At 43.4% G+C, this 21,470-nt stretch overlaps 1 protein-coding gene across 3 annotated transcripts in view; it reads left to right on the top strand.

Annotated features, from left to right (window-relative positions):
- Positions 1 to 21,470, top strand: part of COL5A3 (collagen type V alpha 3 chain) — a 340,614-nt gene that overhangs the window by 16,430 nt on the left and 302,714 nt on the right. Inside the window, exon 1 of one of the 3 annotated variants that reach the window (XM_068274409.1) lies at positions 8,656 to 8,766. The exons of the other annotated variants lie outside the window; for them this stretch is intronic. Within the exon in view, the coding sequence (XP_068130510.1) occupies positions 8,721 to 8,766 (46 nt within the window). The 5' untranslated portion in view covers positions 8,656 to 8,720. Of the gene's footprint in view, positions 1 to 8,655; positions 8,767 to 21,470 lie in introns of those variants that run through there. 3 annotated transcript variants of the gene reach the window in all.

The following is a 21,470-nucleotide window of genomic DNA, read 5'->3' as shown; positions in this document are numbered from 1 at the left end:
GCCCTAAGACTGTACTGCAGCTACTGGTCACCTGAGGAGCAGGTGATTAAGACTGTACTGCAGCTACTGGTCACCTAAGGAGCAGCTGATTAAGCTGTACAGAGAATCCCTCACCAGGGACTTGGCTCACTGGTGAGGGCAGGAGAGTCAGACAAGCAGATTCGGCAACAAACGGACAGATATGGTACAAAGACAGAAGGCTTAAATCAGAGTAGTGTTCAGGCTGAGTCGGCAACAGGATCAGATAGGCAGTAGCACAGAATCAGAAAGCAGAAGAGTAGTCAAGGCTAGCAGAAGGACATAACAAATAATACAATGCAATTAGTAATTTAGCTATCAACAGAATCTGACTAAGTGTGGATCCCCAGCTCCTGCTGGTTCTAGCACACTTTGGGATCTGACTAAGGTCTGAGTGCTAACACCTAGCATTTGCAACAGCAGACGAGGAGCTACTGACAGGCAGGTCCTATATATACCCACAGCACCGCCCCAGTCACTCAGCCAATCAGGAGCACTGCTGTAGTCAGCTGACCGGACGATCAGCTGACTCCCCTTCTATTCGCATAAAGGTCCTGTCGCCTGGCGCGCGCGTAGCCCTCAGTCTATGTGCAACTGAAGGACCAGGCAAAACTCCACCATGTAACTGCGCGGCGAAGGCCGCCGGCTGAGACGCGGAGACAGCCGCCATGCCGCTCACCGCTGCGGCGGCATCTCCGCTATCTATTACAGGATCCTGGTGGATAGAAATTCTCAAGGCGCTGCATGTAGCGTCCAGTGGCGGTTGCGTTCAGTGGTTTTGTGTCCCCGTGGGGGCCCAAAACATGACAGAAAAACAGGATCCGATGCCAAATGCTTTTCTGCTCGGTTGCAAAATAGCGATTAGTATTGGCAAAACGCAGCTGCCCATGAGAATTGGCCATAACACAAAGGGGGAAGGAACAACTGCACTATAAACAAATGTATGCAGTGGAGCACAAAAACCATGATTGGAGGGCATTTTCCATACATCCTAGAGATGGGGACAGAGTTAAGGGCACCTCAGTGAGTTCTTCATTAGAGAGCAGAATGGGATGCTCAGATGAGCTCTGGGTGTCACATGACAGGATGTGAGGGGCAGAATGGGATGCTCAGATGAGCTCTGGGTGTCACATGACAGGATGTGAGGGGCAGAATGGGATGCTCAGATGAGCTCTGGGTGTCACATGACAGGATGTGAGGGGCGGAATGGGATGCTCAGATGAGCTCTGGGTGTCACATGACAGGATGTGAGGGGCAGAATGGGATGCTCAGATGAGCTCTGGGTGTCACATGACAGGATGTGAGGGACAGAATGGGGTGCTCAGATGAGCTCTGGGTGTCACATGACAGGATGTGAGGGGCAGAATGGGATGCTCAGATGAGCTCTGGGTGTCACATGACAGGATGTGAGGGGCAGAATGGGATGCTCAGATGAGCTCTGGGTGTCACATGACAGGATGTGAGGGGCAGAATGGGATGCTCAGATGAGCTCTGGGTGTCACATGACAGGATGTGAGGGGCAGAATGGGATGCTCAGATGAGCTCTGGGTGTCACATGACAGGATGTGAGGGGTAATCTCCCTAGTGGGGATGCAGCCAGCTATTCAGTCTTAAAGCAAACCTGAAGCGAAAACAAAACTTATGAGATAATGAATTACTAAGAAATAGACCATTAGTGGCAAAGAAAAGAGTGTTATGTTGTTTTGCAGTACAGGAAGAGTTAAAACAAACTTAAATTATTATCTATGCAAAAAAAAGCTTCTCTGAGCTATTCCATCCAACTCGGTCAAATACATTCCTGTTTTCTGAAGCACTTCAACAGCCAAGAAATAATAGTGAGAGACAGCTTGCAATAAGGTTTTGCTGCAGGAAAGTTCAAAAGGTCATAATCTCTACTTTATTTTTTTAGCTTAAAATACAGAGTATGCTTACTGCAAGTATGACAGAATGATACAGTTATTCAAAAAAATAAAGTTGTATAACTGAAAATAGATGTATGAGACTTTTTTTCTTTGCTACTAATGTTCTATTCATTATCCATACTACACATAAAATTATTATATAATATGTTTTTTTCCTGCTTCAGGTTTGATTTAAAGGGGAACTGAAGTAAGAGGTATACGGAGGCTGCCATATTTATTTCCTTTTAATCAATACCAGTTGCCTGGCAGCCCAGCTGGTCTATTTCTCTGCAGTAGTATCTGAATAACACCAGAAACAAGCATGCAGCTAGTCTTGTCAGATCTGAATTTAAAGTCTGAAACACCTGATCTGCTGCATGCTTGTTCAGGGGCTATGGCTAATAGTATTAGAGGCAGAGGATCAGCAGGGCTGCCAGGCAACTGGTATTGCTTAAAAGGAAATACACATGGCAGCCTCCATATACCTCTCACTTCAGTTCCCCTTTAACACTAACCCTTCCTCACTGTATCCAAACTAAGCACTTACATTAAATCAAACACAATGCTGTGTGAGATTGTGAAACTTAGCACAGCTTTACTTTAGTACTGTTCATTGCAAAGCTTCTTGAATAAATCACCCTCACAGCAGTACACTGCTGAATACTAAGACCCCATCAGAAAGCTCAGTGCAGCTTCTACAGGTGTCCACTAACGATACAATCCTTTTCATCCAATTTTACCAAATCTATGTAGTATACAGGTAAATTGAGTGAATATATTGAATGGATAATTTAAGTAGTTCCCTTATATTAGATAGAAATGGTGAGATTGGATGAAAAAGATTGGATCATTAGTGGCCACCTTAGTTTCCCATCTCTTGTAGATGCGCAATATGGTGTGTACTGCTGCCTAGCAACAATAACTGCGCAAGCTGACACGAACAGGATGACAACAGATACCTGTTACGGTCTAATATAATGGCAGCGGAAATAACGATTTCAATGTGAAATATGTATGCAGCTGCACATTCCTGAATGTAATTCCCGCTGGCCGCAATACGAGAGATCGTCCAAAGAAGCCCGGCCGTGGGGAGAGATGGACAGAGAGGATGTCAGGGGAGGGGCCACCACAGGAGCCATGTTACAATATGACAGCGCTAGATAACTGGATGGAGGGCATCAGTCTGCAAGGGACACACACAGTGCAAGGATATGAAAGATGATGCCACTGTCAAGTTCTCCTTGCTTCACTATGGTGCTTACCCTCTGCATTTAGTAATTTTAAGGTGGACCTGAACTCATGCACAGGACCCTATGCAAACACAAATGAATCTACCTTGTTTGTGTTTTGAGAGAAGAGCCTGTCTTATCCCCCCATCTGCAAGTAATCACAAGTGTAATTTGAGCTCTCAGCTGTGTCAGCACAGAAATGTGGCAGTTCTAGGCAGACACAACTAATTTGTATACAAAGGATGTTAACTTTTTCTCTGCTGCCATGAAAGCATGAAGTAGACACACTGCAGATTTATTACAGGGGTTCTGTAAGCTGTTATTTAGAAATGTTTTAAAAGTTATTTTGCTGTTGCTTATCTTTTAGAGCAGAAAGAAAGTTCTGAGTTCAGTTCCGCTTTAAACTAACGCTAGTCATTCATTGGTATAAAGTGGCTGGCTTCACGTTCCTTGACTGGAAACTGTTTAGGAAGCAGCAATCGATTTAACAGCTCACCACACTCAATCGACAGAAATGTGTCTGAACTTTGACCGTAATTGCTGCTTTTGCTGATCAGAATTTCAATCTATAGGAAAATTAAATGTGTATCAGTGGTTTATATTGGGGAGAATAGCTCACTGACAGATTTAAAGTGAACCCAAGGTTAAAATAAACCGATGAGATAAATAATTGCATCTATCCTCCTACTATATATGTTATGGTTTTATTTCATGTTTAAATGACACAGCCTTTATGTGTCCCAGAGCTAAAATACACGAACTGTTGACCTTTTTTGATCTATCCCCTGCTCTCAGAAGCTATTCTCTTCCAGGAAAGATTTTTATGTCTTTAACTCCTTATTAGTGAGGGTTACACTATAATCCGACAAGGGTCTGACAAAAAAAACTGTCACTCGCATACCTGAAGGTTAACTCTTTCAGGTAGAAAGGCTAGGTATTAATATGTTTGCCAGTTGGCACTGAACATACACATTTGTCTCATCATATCACCTTGGATGCACTACAATAAAAGTTGTCGAACAGGCCAAAAGCATTGACTTGTAGAGTAGGCAGTGAAAATCTGAGAGATCTGATTTTGGACTAGTCTATCTACTCATGGGGGATTCTCAGTATTTCCTGTATTTTTTACGAAAGCAATCCCTGGAAAAAATCAATACAAAGATGCTGGCTGGCCTCCCTGGTCATTTGCACACTTTTCTGGCAATTGGACTGCCATTCAGTAAGTGCTTTTCAACATAAAAAAAACCCCTAAGAATTCCCCATGAGGAAATGGACTAGTCCAAAACCTGTCAAAACTGTCAGATAAGTTATTGCAAGTGATTCACCAAACAGATATATGAAGATCCGGCACTGCTTCTAGCTTTAAAAAGAGCTTTATTGCCAGCGGCTCTTTCAATATGCAAAAAGTATTCAAAAAGTATTCATGCAGTACAAACATGTAGAGTGCACATACCCGTTGTGGTTAGTAAAGGTTGTGGGGCATGGTGGTAAGAACGGCCCGCCTAACGTCCGTTTCGCTTCAGTAGCGTCTTCAGAGGCAGTGTGCTGTTTACTCCTATCTGTTATTGCCTGATGAAGCGGGTTTGTATCCCATGAAACGCGTTGCACTTTATTTGGAGTATCCAATAAAATTGTTTTGACTGAAAATCCACAGTTGTGTGTTCTGCTTGGAGGGGGTGAGTCCACCACTGCCTCCTCTATTACCAAGATGGGTTTTTAAGTTCTTTTAGTGTTTTTTATCCTATTGGCACCTCTGTTATCCTATTATCTACATCCTAGGTTCTCAACATGCGGTACGCGTACCCCAAGGGGTACTTCTGATGGTTCCAGGGGGTACTCATGCTTGATATACTTATCCAAGTATAACAAATTTAGAGTTTTAGAAAATGATAAATCCTACATAGACAACACCAAATTAGTATTTTAGCTAATTAAAAGCGATAGTAAATGCTTGAAAATTGTTTACAACCAATTATTATGTACTGCGATTAAATATTTATTTGTCAAGGGGTACTTGTGATAAGGTTTACTATGCTAGGGGGTACTTGGCGAGTACAAGCTTTTATAAGGGGTACATACCAATAAAATGTTGAGAAACACTGATCTACATCAAGTTCACCCTTGGTGGAGGGTTGTACCCTTCCTTCTTCAACTACAGAGAGCGACTTTTTAATCCTGAGTGGGGTCAGGACAATCTCCCCACCTGCTTTGACAGTGGTTGCCTACTTGGTAACCCTGGTTTGTGAGTATTAAATTAATATTATTACTCTATCAATTATACCTTACCAGTACATACTACACTATATTAGGCTCTTGGTGTTCTCTCTTTTTCTAATCCTAATAGGGTGTGCTGACATATATTTACCTCCTATGTCACATGTTAAGTAAACCATATAAGCAATACAAGCTGCACCTGAAGTTGTAAATGTTTTATTAAAAGTTAAGTTTTATATAGCTCTATAGCTCTCTACAACAAGCCTAAATAGTGTTTTGTATTCTTTCAGCATAGTCTTTACAGCAATAAAAATTCACCAGGGACTCTCCCTTTTTACACTTAAAAAAAAAAAATCACAACTGCATACCTCCCAACTTTTTAAGATGAGAAAGAGGGACACACCCTTGCCAAACCCCTGACCACGCCCCTAGTCACGCATACATAAAGATTTCATAAGAAAAATATGTTGTTTTATAATTCAAACCACACTGGTCCTTTCTATCCTGGTTCATTTTCCTTCATAATTTAAAATTAGTAGTATATCAATTTAAAGGATGAGAATAAAATTTAGAGTCAATGCAAAAACACTTTTTTAGTAGAGAAATATATATCTATTTACCTAGAAAGAGGGACAAAGTCCTGAAAGAGGGACAAATGAGGAGGAAAGAGCAACAGAGGGACAGGGCTCCCAAAGAGGGACAGTTGGGAGCTATGAACTGAAGAATGCACTGAAACAAGGTAAAGGAAATGTATGTAATGTAGTCACCCACCCCCCATGCTTCTCCCTTCCAGCATTACATGTGTTACAAAGTGACAAATCCACTTAAATTAGCCATGACTGCAGTGCAACCATGTGCTGCAGGTAATTTAGCTGACGGCAAGGACTTGGCAGATTTTTGATCAGTTCATAATATGTAAAGAATTTCCACTTTCCAGGAGAAGCATTGATGTTGTCAGTGTTTGATGCTATTGTCTGACTGATAATATCAGATAATGGGGGCCATGAGCAGGTGTTCAGCACATCTCTCAGGATAGAAATGTGGCTGTGACTGTTTTGGCTCTTGTGCTCCTTCTGTGGTTTCACTAACTAGTTTTGACCTAGAACTAGGGAGCAGTGGCCATGAATAGCAGTGGCAGAGGATGAGCTCGCAACTGGGCCCTTGTAGTAGAGGGGCCACCTGGGCCCAGCATCAGCCACTACCAGGGGCATTGCTAGCCCCAAAGATCAGTGGCACATGTCCCGGATCTATTCTGGGGTGCCCCAGATGTCCCCCAGGCAGAGTAGAGGCACCACAGCATCCAGCATGGCACCACACAGTACCCAGCATGCCCCACAGAGGCACCACAGCATCCAGCATGGCACTACACAGCACCCAGCATGCCCCATAGAAGCACCATAGCCCCCAGTATGGCACCACAGCACATGGCAATGGGGGGGGGGGGTGCTGGGTACTATGGTGCCTCTATGTGGGCATACTGAGTGATGCATTTATGGGGGCATCACAGCCACACCCTTAAAGGCCACACCCACATTTTTGTGCATAGCCACACCCATTTTTCAGCTGGAGTGCCCAAAAGCACCCTGGATCTCTTAGAATCCTATCAACACCCCTGGCCACTACATCCATCAACACCAGTATTTTGTACAATCTATTGCCACTATGTACAGAAAACAGGTAACAAAGCATAAACTTGCCACTATGTTGTCTCGAAAATAAACTTGAAGTTGAGAAAATTCTCTACAGGGAGCAAACCTATTGTTTGTCCCAAAATCAAAATGAACAATTAAAAAACACAAGCCAGTCTTTTGCAGCACATCACTCAGGTACCTTAGGTTATCGGTCCAGTACACTATGTGCTTCCCAGAGAATTATTTTGCGTTGACTATTCAGTGCATATAATCCGACCTGAGTAGTTCTCTCAGGAAGAGAGCGAATCCTGGTGTGGCTGAACACCTGTGTCAGGGACGCATCCGATTCCCATTGCGGTAATACTGAGTCGCATCGCATGACAACCGGAAGTATGACAACCGCGGGTGTATGTGATGCGGTGTGATGCGATCATCGCCTCGCAATGCGGCTAGTGGAAATGGGCCCTTGTTGTCAGTTACCGACAGCTTGGAGATAAAATACCGAACATCTCACTTGCTTTACCCCATATGCTAATCTTTGTGAATTGATATTTCTTGAGGTATTTACCACACAAGTTGGTAATTCACTTCACTTTGGTAATTTTACTTTTCCATGTGGTAACAACCTTAGTAAATTGACATTTAACTGGTGAAATCAGCTGTTTTCCTCATTACCGCATTTACCGCATTTAGTAATGCTTAGTGTACCGAGGCCCAAAATGGCAGTTAAAGCAAACCTGAACTGAAAATTAAAAGTCAAAATAAACATACATGTGTCATACTTACCTCCCGTATAGTCTACTCAGTACTCACCAATCTCTTTCTCCTCTACCACATCTTGTGTGTTCACTGTGATCGATGGAATTCTCGGCCCTCCATTTTAAAAATGGCGATGACCCTGTAACAGCTTTCAGGTCAGCACACTGTTAAACTGAAATATCGCCCACATGAGCCATATTAAAACATGGACATTACCTTGCACATCAGTTGTCCTTTCAGTTGCAACTGAAAGCAACCGATATATTTCAGTTCCTGAAAAATCTTGTCAGAAATGGAAGGAATGGTTGCAAGAAGAAAATGAGCTTCTGAGAGGAACTGATGGCGAGGTAAGTATGTAATATTCATTTGCAGGTACATCATGTGTTTATTTTAAATAATTTTACTCGGTTCAGGTTCCCTTTAATGATGTAAACTGTGCAATGAACCCTAATGCTCTCCTGATATTGTGTCAGGGCGTTCTAAACACATAATAATGATAACAGCAATAGGTGCAACAGTACAAAAGTAAGTCAATAAGGAAAAAGCAGGCTGATTTGCAGCAGACAAGTCCCTGATTTACAATAAACAGGGGCCCAGTTTATCCGCCTTAGCTTGATAAACTGTGTCTGATCTGTGAGTATGTGTATTATTCTTGGCACTGGCAGTGCTAATAACACCACAGAGTCCTCAGCGTGACTGGCATACTTCTATTTGTGAAATATGTCACTGAGCATGTTGCATGACTGAGCACTTCTCAAAATGTGCTTGAATTCCACCACGTTGCTAAGCAAAACTGCTGAGTGAATTTCAGACTGGGGCTGGCAAGAGGCCTGTACCCTCTGTCTCCATGGAGACCCCAGCAAAATGCAGGCCCCAGACAAGCACTGTAATAGGGTGCCTTGTTCATATGCGCCGGGGTCACTTTCCTCACCACAAGTTTGGGCTGCACTTGTACATCTAACATAGACATGGCCAAGTGTGAGAACGTCTTGAAAACAAATATTTGGACCTTCGGTAAATAGAAAAGGGTGATAAGTGTCCTGAATACATATTTGTCCTTTGTCCCAGCTTTTAATCATTTGTCTGTAGAAGCTGAAGCAGCTAAAAATATTGGTTCTTATTCTGCCTGTGGCAAAGTGTTCAAATGCATCCCCCCAAAAATAAACAAGGTTTAAAAAATGGCAGTATAATCATCATACGTGACAAAAGTTTAGTTTTTTTAGCAAAAGTGTCTAGACAGTGCTAAACAGACTTTTGCTTTGATCCTCGCAATTACTCAACTGTCTGCGCCTCCCTGCCCATAAACGCTGGTTTTCAGACACTTTTTGTACTGATCTGAGGAAGCGGACTGCAAACATGTGATTAAATGCGTTATCAATCAAATGTCTGCTTTCTAATACATATTATTATTATTTTCACCCCTTTCTTTACATAGGTAAGCCATTTCTATATACTGTTTCTACACTCATACACCTATCTTTTTGGGGCACCTCATCCATGCCAGTAATATCCCTTACCTTACCAGCCCCCCGATCTTGGGGTACAGGTCATGTTTTTTGGGTTCCTTTGAACACCCATACTCAATTTGTTTGGGGTGTGAACTGTGCTGTTGAAGAGACTAGAACCCGAGTGAGGACAGGTTTTCCTCATTGGTGAATATACTATGGTTGCCGGTCTTGCAAACCACTTTTGTGAGTATCCTGCACATCTTATGCTGTTGAGTGGTCCAGAGCCTCGATATACTATGGCTCCCGGTGACCCTGTCTCACTTTTTGCTTCCTCTGGAAGGTCCTTGGACTCCATTGGTCACCACACCTCCCTCAATTGTGGTAATTGTGAGTAGAGGGGATCTCACTAGATAGGTCACCACGACATTGTTTGGTCACCACCAATCATTCTTAAGGAACTAAGAGGAACTTTTCTAGATGTAACTCAATGATTAACATTACTTGTATTTTACAATATTCACTTATAATTTTTTTTGTCAATGTTTGTCCATTGTAAAAATTTTCCAATGGTTCCCCTTCCAATACATCATTTCCACTAATCATAATGTATCCTGCGCGGCCGGCGTAAAAGACGTCTTCCACTGGCCGCATTCCAAACCTAACGACAGAGCACTGTTCCCAGTACCGCGATATGACTTGATGCAATTTGACTTAATGCAATTTCAGTCTCAACGCAAATATAGTGCTTGCTGTTGTTTTCCTGCATTTAGGTTTAAGCTTATGGGAGTACACCTAAAGCAACGGGACTTTGCAATGTATGCATAAAACTCCTCCCCCTATTGTTGGGAAATTGCAATCACACAGTGAATAACAACAATTGCACAAAAAATAGTGCTCCAATGCACAAAAAATCGCATTTGTAAAATAGTTTCAACAGGTTATTGCTTATTTGTAGCAATGGTTCCACTAGAACGATTGCATTGTAGGTGAAATCGTGATTACTCAATGTGGGCAAAGCTGATTATTATTTAGTGTTTATGAGCACCAACATCTTTGGCAGCGCTGTACAGAGTATATTGTCTTGTCACTTAACTGTCCCTAAGAGGGGTTCACAATCTAATCCCCACCATAGTCATATGTCTATGTATGTATGGTGCATGTATCATAGTCTAGGGCCAATTTAGAGGGAAGCAAATTAACTTATCTGTATGTTTTTGGGATGAAACTGGAGTGTCGAGAGGTAACCCATGCAGAGAACATACAGTACAAACTCCATGCAGATTGTGCCATGGCCGGGTGACAGATGTGGACAATGGTTATTGAAGGTTTGGGATTGTGAAATGGTTACTATGCCTGCATTACAAGGGAATGTTTGCAACTGAATTGAATGTTTGTCATAATGGTTACAGAAATAAGCACTGTTAAGATTACAGTGGTGGGCAGTGGTTACCATGGTAACAGTACAGTAGTGAACAGTAGTCACAATAGTTTGAGTAGTGGAGAACGGTAATGGGCGAACATGGGACCTTTATTCAATTCACTTTTTCTCCAAAGATTTCTCCTAGGCGATACTTTCACACTTTGCCGATTAAATGCCTTTTAAGCCACCAGCAAGCAAGAAAATACTAAAAATAATTTTGACAGTATGTTTTCACCTACTTTTTGCCACTTTTTCAGCACTGAAAAGTGATCTTAAGCAGAAGATGAAAAATGATCTCCAGGAGAAAACGTTGGATAAAAAGTGAACTGAATAAGGGCCATGGTGTGTTGTGGTTTAAGCAGAAATACGCACCTGCTCATTCACAAGAAAACCCATTTGATAATGCACCAATCCCAAAGCAAACACGAGTCTGTGAACACATGTTCGTCTTTGCACATGCGCATATACTAAATTGCTTCTGATTGGTCATCTCAACCCAGCTGACCTTAGTTTATTGGTTATGGGTTTAGCCATTGGCACATGCGTTTGTGCAGGTGATCCACCAACATTAGTGGATAATGATTAAAACACAAGTGAACTATGGTCACAATTTCAGAAGTGGACAATATTTATATATTTTGCAGCAGTGGACAATAGCTAGTATGGCCATGGTAATGTACAGCAATGATCACTTCTACAAAAGATCCAAGGAGACACAGAATGGGTTAAGGCAGCTACATTTGCTCAAGGAATGCCCATCAGAGTTGTGTTTTAGTGCACATTTGATGAGAGTAATAATCATTTTTATATACCATGGCAAGTTATCTAATTCAAGACAGTATCAGTTCTTCATGTCTCTAAAACATATACAGTTGAGATTGCCTCCTAACCTATCTCTGGCACTGGTGCTCTCTTCCTTGGCTATGGAACAGTAACAGGAAAGGCCAGATTTAAACTTTTTCCACCCCAGGTTAAGTATATTGGGGCTTGCCCTTCATGTGCGCAGTGCCCCTTTCATTCCATGTGCAGCCCCCTCTTCCATGGCTTACATCCATGTACTGTAGCCCATTTCCTTCATGTACAGCTCCCTTGTTCATCAGTTTCCTTTTTTCATTTGTTGATCTCTATTTGCAGTCTTCTCATATCTAGCAACCCCTATTTTACATCCAGGTGCCCCTGTGGGTTGCAGCCGCTTAAAGAGACTCTGTAACAAAATTTTCAGCCTTAGTTCTTCTATCCTATAAGTTCCTTTGCCTGTTCTAATGTACTCTGGCTTACTGCAGCCTTTCCTAATTGCACAGTGGCTGTGTTATCTCTGTTATATGATCTAATCTGTTTTCTTCTGTCAGCACAGTCGGGCTAAGGCTGGAATGTGTGGAATGGGCAGGGCTGCTTGTGATTGGTAGAAGCTATACACACCCCCTCCAGGCCCCCTGCAGGCTCTGTATGACTCACACACTCTGCTTATGTGAGCCTATCACAAGCTGGTTAGTTTGTTTGTAAACACTGCCTAAAACTGTTAATTACAAGCCAGGTTTGCAGCAGAGAATGGCAGAAACAGCACAGAGGGGCCCAGGAGAACATAATGAATAGAATGGTATGTTTTTTGCTGTAAAAATTTTAGAGTACAGATTCTCTTTAAGGCTCGTTCCTTTGCGGCCTTTCCTTAAATCCGGCCCTGTTCACATGAAGTAGAAATATAGCAGTAATATTTCTTATTCAAATCGAGAAAGAGAGACTTGTTACTCAATATTGCTGTCTGCTTCTGTGTTGCATATTCCTGATCTCAAAGCAGGTAATTTGTGCACCTGCGGCTCTTCAGTAAAAATGGGCACCACATAGACCACAACTAATTGCTGCTATAGCAGTGCCCAGCGGGTAATTAATCAATAAATGCTGATGGTACTTAAGTATTATACCATCTACTGTATTTGACTTGTCCTAACTTAAAGAGACTCTGAAGTCTCCGAAAATTCAGCTTTTTATTGCTAACACCTGTTCAACATTATTGCCCTAACTAAAACGCTGCAACCCCGCGGCTGAAATCTAACTAAATCCCCCCAAACTCCCCGGGGCACTCTGCGAGGAGCGATTCTGTGAGAGGCAGACAGAGCTTTCAGCCGCAGCTCTGCCTCTCCACACGTCTATCAGTGCGTATCTCCGCCTCCGCCCGCCCCTCTCAGTCTTCCTTCACAGAGAGGGGCGGGCGGAGGCGGAGATACGCGCTGATAGATGCGTGTAGAGGCAGAGCTGCAGCTGAAAGCTCTGCCTCTCACGGAAGCACACAGGGCAGCAAAATCCATGACCAAAAAAGTTGTGGATTTTGCAAGGGGAGTTTGGGGGGATTTAGTTAGTGTTCAGCCGTGAGGATGCGGCGTTTTAGTTAGGGAAACAATGTTGAACAGGTTTTTGTAATAAAAATTGCATTTTCGGAGACTTCAGTGTTTCTTTAAATGATATTGGAATATATATATATATATATATATATATATATATATATATATAGAGAGAGAGAGAGAGAGAGAGAGAGAGAGAGAGAGAGAGAGAGAGAGAGAGAGAGAGAGAGAGAGAGAGAGAGAGATACAGTATATATATATGTATATATATATATATATATATATATATATATATATTTATATATATATATATATATATATTTATATATATATATATATATATATATATATATATATATATATATATATATATATACAGTGGAGGAAATAATTATTTGACACCTCACTGATTTTGTAAGTTTGTCCAATGACAAAGAAATGAAAAGTCTCAGAACAGTATCATTTCAATGGTAGGTTTATTTTAACAGTGGCAGATAGCACATCAAAAGGAAAATCGAAAAAATAAACTTAAATAAAAGATAGCAACTGATTTGCATTTCATTGAGTGAAATAAGTTTTTGAACCCTCTAACAATAAAAGACATAATACTTAGTGGAAAAACCCTTGTTTGCAAGCACAGAGGTCAAACGTTTCTTGTAATTGATGACCAAGTTTGCACACATTTTAGGAGGAATGTTGGTCCACTCCTCTTTGCAGATCATCTCTAAATCCCTAAGGTTTCGAGGCTGTCTCTGTGCAACTCTGAGCTTGAGCTCCCTCCATAGGTTTTCTATTGGATTAAGGTCCGGAGACTGACTAGGCCACTCCATGACCTTAATGTGCTTCTTCTTGAGCCACTCCTTTGTTGCCTTTGCTGTATGTTTTGGGTCATTGTCGTGCTGGAACACCCATCCAACGACCCATTTTCAGTTTCCTGGCAGAGGGAAGGAGGTTGTCGTTCAGGATTTCACGATACATGGCTCCGTCCATTTTCCCGTTAATGCGATTAAGTTGTCCTGTGCCCTTAGCAGAAAAACACCCCCAAAGCAAAATGTTTCCACCCCCATGCTTGACGGTGGGGACGGTGTTTTGGGGGACAAAGGCAGCATTTTTCTTCCTCCAAACACAGCGAGTTGAGTTAATGCCAAAGAGCTCTATTTTGGTCTCATCAGACCACAGCACCTTCTCCCAGTCACTCACAGAATCATTCAGGTGTTCATTGGCAAACTTCAGCCGGGCCTGCACATGTGCCTTCTTGAGCAGGGGGACCTTGCGAGCCCTGCAGGATTTTAATCCATTGCGGTGTAATGTGTTTCCAATGGTTTTCTTGGTGACTGTGGTCCCTGCTAATTTGAGGTCATTCACTAACTCCTCCCATGTAGTTCTAGGATGCTTTTTCACCTTTCTCAGAACCATTGACACCCCACGAGGTGAGATCTTGCGTGGAGCCCCAGAGAGAGGTCGATTGATGGTCATTTTGTGCTCCTTCCATTTTCGAACAATCGCACCAGCAGTTGTCACCTTCTCTCCCAGCTTCTTGCTAATGGTTTTGTAGCCCATTCCATCCTTGTGCAGGTCTACAATTTTGTCTCTGACATCCTTGGACAGCTCTTTGGTCTTTCACATGTTGGAGAGTTTGGAGTCTGCTTGATTGATTGATTCTGTGGACAGGTCTCTTTTATACAGGTGACTAGTTAAGACAGGTGTCCTTAACCACCCTGGCGTTCTATTAAGATCGCCAGGGCAGCTGCGGGAGGGTTTTTTTTTAATAAAAAAAAAACGATTTCATGCAGCCAACTGAAAGTTGGCTGCATGAAAGCCCACTAGAGGGCGCTCCTAACCCATATTTCTGATCGCCTCCGGCGATCCGCAGTAACAAGGAAGGCCGCAATGAGCGGCCTTCCTTGCTTCGTTTTGCTCGTCGCCATGGCGACGAGCGGAGTGACGTCATGGACGTCAGCCGACGTCCTGACGTCAGCCGCCTCCGATCCAGCCCTCGGCGCTGGCCGGAACTGTTTGTTCCGGCTGCGCAGGGCTCGGGCGGCTGGGGGGACCCTCTTTCGCCGCTGCACGCGGCGAATCGCCGCGCTGCGGCGGCGATCGGGCAGCACACGCGGCTGGCAAAGTGCCGGCTGCGTGTGCTGCTTTTTACAGCGAGCAAATAGGCCCAGCAGGGCCTGAGCGGCAGCCACCGGCGGTGATGGACGAGCTGAGCTCGTCCATACCGCTAAGGTGGTTAATGAGGGTGACTAATTGAGTAGAAGTGTCTAACCATTCTGTGGGAGCCAGAACTCTTAATGGTTGGTAGGGGGTTCAAAAACTTATTTCACTCAATGAAATGCAAATCAGTTGCTATCTTTTATTTAAGGTTATTTTTTCGATTTTCCTTTTGATGTGCTATCTGCCACTGTTAAAATAAACCTACCATTGAAATGATACTGTTCTGAGACTTTTCATTTCTTTGTCATTGGACAAACTTACAAAATCAGTGAGGGGTCAAATAATTATTTCCTCCACAGTATATATATATATATATATATATATAGCCAGGAATCTTGGCTTTCATTTGCACTATCCCTCGTGTTGGTGCGATGGTTCATGAGTTGCGAGGTGTTGAATGAGGGGTGTCCACTGAACATGGCTGCCAGCAGCACTAACCTTGCTACCTAAATTTCCAGCCCAAACCCCAGCAAGTTAAGTGAGTGAGAGAGGATCCTGGTGTGAAATGTCCAGTATCCAAGTCAACATGGAGTTAGAATAAAAGATGTCAGAGCAAAGCGAGGACCGAGCCCACAGCCCAGCGCGTAAAGCAAGCAGGCAAGGTGACAATGATTCCAGTAAAGCGGGGAACATCATTCTACAAGGAGTGGACACCCCTTATTCAACACCCCCTAACTCAGGAAAGATGCATCACACTGATCAGGGACATAGTGCATTTTGAAATTTGTTTTAGTGAAGTGAAAAACAATTACTTAAATTATCATTTCGAAATGTATTGCTTTTTGTATTAACATTATTTGCAGAGGAGAAAGGGGTTTTTAGGGTTAGGCATCAGGAAGGGATTTTTAGTGTTAGGTGTCAGGAAGTGGGGTTTTAGGGTTAGGCACCAGGAGGGGGAGTTTAGGATTAGGCATCAGTAGAAGGAGATCTTAGGGTTAGGCAATAGGCATCAGTAGAAGGAGGTCTTAGGGTTAGTCAGTAGAGAGAGGTCTTAGGGTTAGGCATCGATAGAGGGAGGGTTCTGTGTGAGAGAAGGGTTAGATTTAGTAGTCGTAGAATAAAGGTAATATTTACCAATGTTTTACTATGCTTACTGTAAATAAATTTTCATTTTCATTGTTATGGATATTTTGCGATTTCGGCTTCACCCAGCGCCCATTTTTATTACTTATTTTTTTTACATATTTATTGTTCTTTCACAGATAATAACGAAGAAACAATAAAATATTGTTATAGACAATGTTTTAAACTGTAATCTAAACCCCGCACTCTTTTCTCCTGGCTCCCTTATCTGATGTATTCTACGTAGGCACCATGTTGATTTTACACAGCACAGATGGTGGAGGGCGATTGAGCAACAAATGCAACGCTTATATTGGCAGACATTGTGGCGGGGGGGAAGAGAGGTCGGTTAGGCACCAATAGAGGGAGGATTGAAGAGAGAATAGGGTTACGTTTAGCAATAGTTAAGTATTGGTAAAAATTACTGATATTCTACTATTGTATTGGCGAATAGTAGAATATCAGTAACTTCACAAATATTCTACTAGCGGTTATCCCTGCACCCAAATTACCGAGGTGCGCCTGATCTTTTTGTTCTTATCCATGCAATATCTTCACTGTCCTTCCCACCCACAGGGGCGCTTGTCAAGTATCTGGTCTACTGGTCAGCTTCAATGGTCACTTCATGCATATAAGGGTGGCTGATCGCTGATCTGCTCTGCGAGAAACACTACTGAAAACAGACAGGCTCCATGAAACAGAATTTTTCCCTGACACAGAACTGAGAAATAAGAGGTGACAGCGGGGACAGTGGCAGAAGGTCACCCACCACAATCCCGGAGAGAGAACAGAATGACACGAATAGGAAATTCCCAGAGAATAGAGCTGGGAGGGCACAGCATGATTGTTTATATGCCGGACTTTAAAGAATGGCCATCATCTTAGTCATACCCAGAGGGGAATAGCTGAAGTGTAAATCCATGAAAGTCTCACGAATCGCAAAGCTGATCAAGACAAATTCTAAGAGCAATCAGGATGATAGCGGAAGATAAATATAATAGGTCAGAAGACCTGTTTCTGGGACAATGGAGCCTAGAGGTGCGACACAACTTGCTTCTTCTCCTTTCTGGATTCAGTTGCCGGGTGGGTTAATCAGGTAATCATCACTCGATGTATAGCCAGATCAACCATTAGATAGATCCCTCTCTGATCAAACTTAATCTTCCCTCCTCCAATGTGCAGCATCACAATGAGCGCCTGTACCACATGACTCGGCACATGATGTGACATCACAACACTCCCTAGTGCCACATGGAACAGGCGCTCACAGTGACACTGGAGGAGGCCGGGAATTGCGCCAATGGGGTGGTGAGACTTTAACACTGAGCATTGGTACAATTGGAAGGAAGGGCACACCTAGGGGGACACCAAATGGGGTCCATTGGTTTTATGGATATCAAACGCTATTACTGCAATGCACCCTATCGAGCCCTTTTGAAAGAGATTTTTCCGCCATTCCCAATCAATCCATTCAACCGATTTCAGCCAGAAATCAATCGAAACATTGATTGGTCGGCCATGTTCTGGCACCGATTCTCTTCCAATTCGATTACATTTTTGAATTGGAAGGTCTAATAGAACCCTAATAGATGCCAGAATATATTTCCCAGAATTCATGCATTGCAGGAGAAGCCATAGTCCTGATACACTGTACTTCAGTCAGGCTGCAATAACTAGTGCATAAACTACTATTAGTCACCAGACCTTACAGAAGATTGCACTAAGGCTTGATTCACCGTAGTAACTTGGGCTTTTGGTAACATGGGAGCCCATGCAATAAACTATGTAATGCATGGTATACACTTTGCATAATTCATGCTATACACACAGTGCATGCATTGCTTGGGTAACGTTATGCTATTCGGGTAATGCACATTGCACAAGCATAGCACATGTTAACATGTGCATCACATCATTTGTGTAACATCCTGTAAAATTGATGTACCCTCCTCTGCACATTAATGTAGCTTTGTGAACATACCCCATTATGTGGTTTGGCTTTGTTCTTGTTCAGTTCTTGTTCAGTACGAGCAGCTTTCCATGGTGCTGAAGGTGTTCATCTGTATGAAATGCTGGCAGAAGCACAGCAGGGCCTCGCCACCTCTTGCTGAAAACCACAGTCTTGCTGAAGCCAGCAGAGGGGGTGTGGCTTTGAAGCCAAGGGATGACCTACCTCTCCTCCCCACCTCCATTTCAAGAGTGCCTTACCCACAGCAGACTAAGAAGTGGGTGGCTTGACACCTTGAAAGGGAAGCAAAGAGACAACAGGAGTCCAAATAGCACAATATGTCGCAAGTTTAAACAATATGTGATAAAGGAAAAAAGTACTCGCAAAGGTGGGTTGCATGGGGGGCACCCAACCACTTGTTGCAGGTGGAGATGCCACCTGCACAACACCTCAGAAAGTTATCTGGTTCAGGGCCAACTGCGCATGCGCATCCAGGTGCACTCCCTTGGCTTGCTCCCACCACTGGGAGCGCAGGCACAGAACGCTCCCGGCATCGGGAGTGAGATAAGGGAGCGAGTGGGGTCAGACTGTGCCTATGCCAACTGGCCCCGACTGGATGACTTACTGGGGCCAGATGTAGACGAACCAGGCAGCGACTGAGAACAACGAGGGAGCAATCAGGCCGGAGGGGGCTGGAGGAAGCCCCAGGTATGAATATTTCTTTTTTGTATCTCCATCTCAGGTACACTTTAAATCTCTTATTTGCCTAAATATTTGTAATTCTGTCTAGCCAGTCTAGAGATTAGCTAGCCCGGCAATGCAGCACAACCACCATAAACAGTTCAGTGCCCTTTCCTTTCTCCCCTCTTCAGGTAAACAACACAACCTGGGCAAATAATATGATAATTGGACAGTGCTAAATGACAGCCTAATTATGAGTCATTGTGCTAAGCAAAAAGATCCTGATTGGCAACACAACCCTCCCTCTTCCACCCTATTACTGCACTTGTGCACGGAATACACAACATACAAAGTCATTATCAGTGACTTCTTCTGACTATGTATAAAATCATGTAATCATTCTTCCCAAGCATACTGTTGTATTACACGGTGATTTTCGGCACTTGTCTGGCATTTAGACAGTAAATCTATATTAGGACAGAATGAGAAATGTAGACATGTACGCTGAATGCTCAGGAATTCCTGGAAAGGGAGACAAGTGAAATGATGGTTCCAGGGAGGGATGTTTTTCCAACCTTGTAATTAATTTATAGAGTGAAAGATTTTCCTCTGGCTCGCAAGGTTTACAAGCTCACCCTCTGGTTAATTGCGTAGGCTGGCACTTGATTTACAATGACAGTTGTACTTTTTTTGTGGCATGAATTCCTGAACATCTTGCCATGGGCGCCCATGAATCATGTACATGGCAGCAATGAGGATATTTATGCCATACTTACAAGATAGAATTCTGCATGTTACAAAGATAAGCACGCAACACTCCATGGGCACCAGCTAAACTGACTTCAGCTCAGAAGGGAAAAAGTTGTAGGTTGGGTTAGATTTTCTCACCATATCAGTATTCACTGTCAGTGTTCTAGTGTTGGAGCAGGACTGGATTTCTGGGAAGACCGCAAAGGCCCAGGCCTTGGGCAGCTGCAGCCCATAGGTGCACCTGGTCATGACAAAGAGGTTGATACATATGAAGCTGTACATGAATTGTGCACAGAGACAGGGGCGCCCAGTCACCTGTGGCTCTGTGTAGGGGGTGGCGCTGCCACTAGTGGGGGACGGCACCCACCCCCGCCTGATTGTGGGACCCCCCAGGTGGTGAACTGGCCGTGCCAATTCACTGCCTGCAGACCGCAGCTCACCTGAGCCTGCAGGACTATGGGAAGATGACGTCCGAAGCCCTGCACTGGAGACTATTTGTGTCTCCAGTGCAGGGCTTTGGGTGCCATCTTCCCATAGCCCTGCTCTCTGCCGGTCAGCGCCGGAGTTTTGCAGCTGCTGGCTGCAGGAAGATGATCAGGGGAACTGCGCACCAGGAAAGGAGTCTTCTGCAGGTGAGTAAATGCTTTTTTTTTAACCTGGTGCATCACAAGGGCTACAGGGCTATTGTGGGAAATAATGGGAAAGGGGGAGGGGGGAGGAAGATACAACCTGCTTAGGTGTTTTTTCTGGTGAACCGCTGCACATATTATGATTATTTTCTGGTGAAACATTGTCGCATTATGATTATTTTCTGGTGAAACATTGTCGCATTACGATTATTTTCTGGTGAAACGTCACATCACAATTGTTTTCCGGTAAAACATTGCTGCATTACGATCAGCGGCGTAGCAATAGGGGGTGCAGAGGTCTCGACCGCACTTTGGGCCAGAAGGGCCCCGTAGGACCCTCCCTCAACTGCAATATTAGCTCTTTATTGGTCCTGTGCTTGTAATGATCACTTCTATAAATACTTTAAATGATAATAATCATTAACAAGCTGTTTTCCATCTTTCGTGCACCTCTGACACTGTAGCTGTCCTTGGCAGGTTTTGGTGCGCCATATCAATTGTTATGTATAGAGTGCTTGGGGGGCCGAAATACTAAGCCGCAAGTTAGCCCCAACTAGACCGGTCTCTAAAAGGAGGAATGAGAGGACCTGATGGAGTGTCTTGCATAGGCCGTTCCCCAGTTAAATTTGTCCTGGGTTTGCTGGGACAGTCATTGTGTGTTTGCCAGTCAGCAGGCAAAGGTGAAAGGACAAGAAGTCACAAAGACCAAGATGCCAAGAGGCCAAATGACAATGACCTGTGTGTGGGGTCAGGCTGTGGCATTACCTCAGATACAAGGAGCCAGCAGTGCAGCCGGCCGGGACAGAGCCCCTCTCTCCACAGCGGTGACAACTTTATGGTATTAACTTCTAACAGCCGGGATCACGGCAGAAAACTGATCGTAAATCTCAATGCTATCTTTCTACTTAATTAATAAATATCATATGCAATACATAGCTCCCAACATCCTTATTTTGGAGGGACAGTCCCTCTTTGTGAACCTTGTCCCTCTGTCCCTCATTCTCCCTCATCTGTCCATCTTTCAGGACTGATGTACAGATCTATCAAATTTTTCTACTGATAAATGTGTTAAATTGACACAAAACTTTATTCCCATCCTTTAAATTGATATATTTCTTATTTTCAAATGTTACTATGAAGGAAAATGAACCAGGATAGAAATGGCCAGTGTGGTTGTAATTATAAACCATCATACAGTATTTCTCGTAAAAAATCTTTATGGTT

This window comes from Hyperolius riggenbachi, chromosome 3 (genome assembly GCF_040937935.1).
Source record: "Hyperolius riggenbachi isolate aHypRig1 chromosome 3, aHypRig1.pri, whole genome shotgun sequence".
In the NCBI taxonomy this organism is placed as follows: domain Eukaryota; kingdom Metazoa; phylum Chordata; class Amphibia; order Anura; family Hyperoliidae; genus Hyperolius; species Hyperolius riggenbachi.
The sequence above is the reverse complement of the archived record's forward strand: the minus strand, read 5'-3'. Positions and strand labels throughout refer to the sequence as shown.